We start from the raw sequence: 2,729 nt of genomic DNA, 5'->3' as shown, positions 1-2,729 counted from the left end.
GGTCAATATCAAAAGCATCTTGACAATTATCCTCTATCTGGTACGAAGCATCCAAGACGATTTCAATATGCATGGTTTGGTATTTTTCCGTCATGGTTAGAGTATTCACCTTCTGAAGATGATGCATATTGTTTATTTTGTTATTTGGTTAGCAAAACACCCAGTGGACGTAATGGGTCAGATATTTTTATTAGTAAAGGGTTTAGAAATTGGAAAAAGGTTAATGATGGAAAGTATTGTGCTTTTCTTAAACATATTGGAGATCCTTGCTCACCACACAATAATGCAGTTGGAGCATGTCTAAATTTACTGAATCAGGCAAGTCACATCCAAAATGTAATTGAGGATCATACTTCTGAGGAAATTCAAAAGAATCGATTGCGTCTAAAATCCTCCATTGATGTAACTCGTTGGCTTACATTTCAAGCTTGTGCTTTCAGAGGCCATGATGAGACTCCAGAATAAAAAAATCGAGGTAATTTTCTTGAAATGATAAAACTCATAGCATCTTACAATGATGAAGTTGTAAAAGCTGTGTTAGAAAATGCTCTATATAATGCTAGATATACTTCACATCAAATTCAAAAAGAAATATTGCATATTCTCTCAAATAAGGTGAGAAAGCATATTTGTGAGAAAATTCGAAATTCCAAATTTTGCATTGTAGTAGATAAAGCTCGTGATGAATCCAAAAGAGAACAAATGGCACTTGTTTTGAGATTTGTTGATATACATGGTTTTATTCAAGAGCGTTTTCTTGATCTTGTACATGTCAAAGATACTATATCATTAACTCTGAAACAAGAATTGTGCGGCATTCTTTCTCGACATGGTCTTGATGTCTCTAATATTCGTGGTCAAGGATATGATGGCGCCAGCAACATGAAAGGGGAATGGAATGGGTTACAAGCATTATTCTTAAAAGATTGCCCTTATGCTTACTATATCCACTGTTTTGCTCATCGATTACAACTTGCATTAGTTGCTGCATCAAGAGAAGTTATTCCTGTGCATCAGTTTTTTTCAAAATTGACTTTCATCGTCAACATCATTTGTTCTTCTAGTAAGCGACATGATGAGTCACATGCTGCCAAAAAAGATGAAATTGTCCATTTATTAGAAATTGATGAGCTTGAAACAGGTAAAGGAGCAAATCAAATTGGTACTTTGAGACGAGCAGGTGATACTCGATGGATTTCTCATTTCTCTTCTGTTTGCAGTTTGATAAATATGTATGGTGAAACGTTGACTGTTTTACAAAAATTTATTGTTGATGGATCAACTTATTCTCAGCGTGGTGATGCAGATAGTGCTTACAATACCTTAACCTCATTTGAGTTTGTATTGATCTTGCATTTGATAAAAGATATTATGGGCATAACTGATATTCTTTGTCAAGCTTTACAAAAGCAGTCTCAAGACATAGTTAATGCTGTACAACTAGTTCATTCTACAAAAACACTTATCCAAAGCATGAGAGATGATAGATGGGAGGAATTATTAAAAAATGTGAAATCATTTTGTGAGCAACATGATATTCTAATTCCTGATTTAATTGCTTCTTATGTTGCAAGGCAAGGACGCTCGCGTCACCAAAAAGATCATATTACAGTTGAGCATTATTTTAGGGTGGAGATATTTTTAGTCATAATTGATAAGCAATTACAAGAGTTAAATAGCAGATTTAATGATCAAGCAATGGATCTACTAAGTCTGAGCTCTACTCTCATGCCTAAGGATGCTTACAAAAATTTTGATATTGCTAAGATTTCTACTCTTGTTGACAGCTACTATCCCGAAGACTTTACTGAACAAGAGAAGATTAATTTGCCTTTTCAGCTTCAACATTTTATTCTTGATGCTTGTCAGCATCCATAAATGAAGAATTTGTCAACTATTCATGAACTGTGTAGATGTTTAGCAGAAACAAAAAAGTCAAAAGTGTATTATTTGATTGATAGATTGATTCGTCTGATATTAACTCTTCCAGTTTCTACAGCTACTACAGAGCGATCATTTTCAGCAATGAAATAATAAAGACAAGGTTAAGAAATAAGATGGAGGATGACTTTCTCGCGGATAGTTTGGTTATTTACATTGAGAAAGAAATTGCTGAAAAATTTAGTTCTGATTCAATTATTGAAGATTTCAAGTCACTAAAGACTCGAAGAGTACCATTATAAACTATTTTATATTTTTTATCTGTAGAATTATTTATTTATTATCTTAATAGTAACAAACTTAAAGAATAATTATATTGATAAATTTTATTTTAATATAAATATTATTATTAAATTTTTATGTTTAAATTTCCCCCCTCCCCCAAATTTTATGTTAAGCTCCGCCACTGAGTCTAATGTTTAATAATGCGTTTTCAACAATTTGAACAATTTAAACTATTTAAATTTAAGGATAAAGTATATCTTTTGTCCTTAATGTTTGTTAAAAGTTTCAAAAATATCCCTAAGTTTTGATTTGTATCAATTTTCTCCATCAAGCTTTTTATTTGCATCAATTTTATCCTTATTGTTAATTTTTTTATAATTAATATTTTTCTTTTCAATTATACCCCTCATATCCCCATCATCATCATCATCATCATCATCATCATCATCATCTCTCTCTCTCTCTCTCTCTCTCTCTCTCTCTCTCTCTCTCTCTCTCTCTCCATCGTCACTATCAACTCCACCAGCATCATCATCGAACAACCACTATCAACCTCCTTCTTT

At 32.4% G+C, this 2,729-nt stretch overlaps 1 protein-coding gene across 1 annotated transcript; it reads left to right on the top strand.

The window, feature by feature from the left end:
• Positions 1 to 489: 489 nt before the first annotated feature.
• On the top strand, positions 490 to 1,878 carry LOC112696921 (uncharacterized). The gene has a single exon (XM_029287404.1). It carries the CDS (start codon positions 490 to 492, stop codon positions 1,876 to 1,878), a length of 1,389 nt encoding a protein of 462 aa, XP_029143237.1.
• The last annotated feature ends 851 nt before the right edge of the window (positions 1,879 to 2,729 follow it).

The sequence above is a fragment of the Arachis hypogaea genome, chromosome 6 (genome assembly GCF_003086295.3).
Source record: "Arachis hypogaea cultivar Tifrunner chromosome 6, arahy.Tifrunner.gnm2.J5K5, whole genome shotgun sequence".
In the NCBI taxonomy this organism is placed as follows: Eukaryota; Viridiplantae; Streptophyta; class Magnoliopsida; order Fabales; family Fabaceae; genus Arachis; species Arachis hypogaea.
The sequence above is the reverse complement of the archived record's forward strand: the minus strand, read 5'-3'. Positions and strand labels throughout refer to the sequence as shown.

Coding starts and splice junctions, on each gene's coding strand:
- LOC112696921 (XM_029287404.1), top strand. CDS start 490: ATGATAAAACTCATAGCATCTTACAATGATGAAGTTGTAAAAGCTGTG.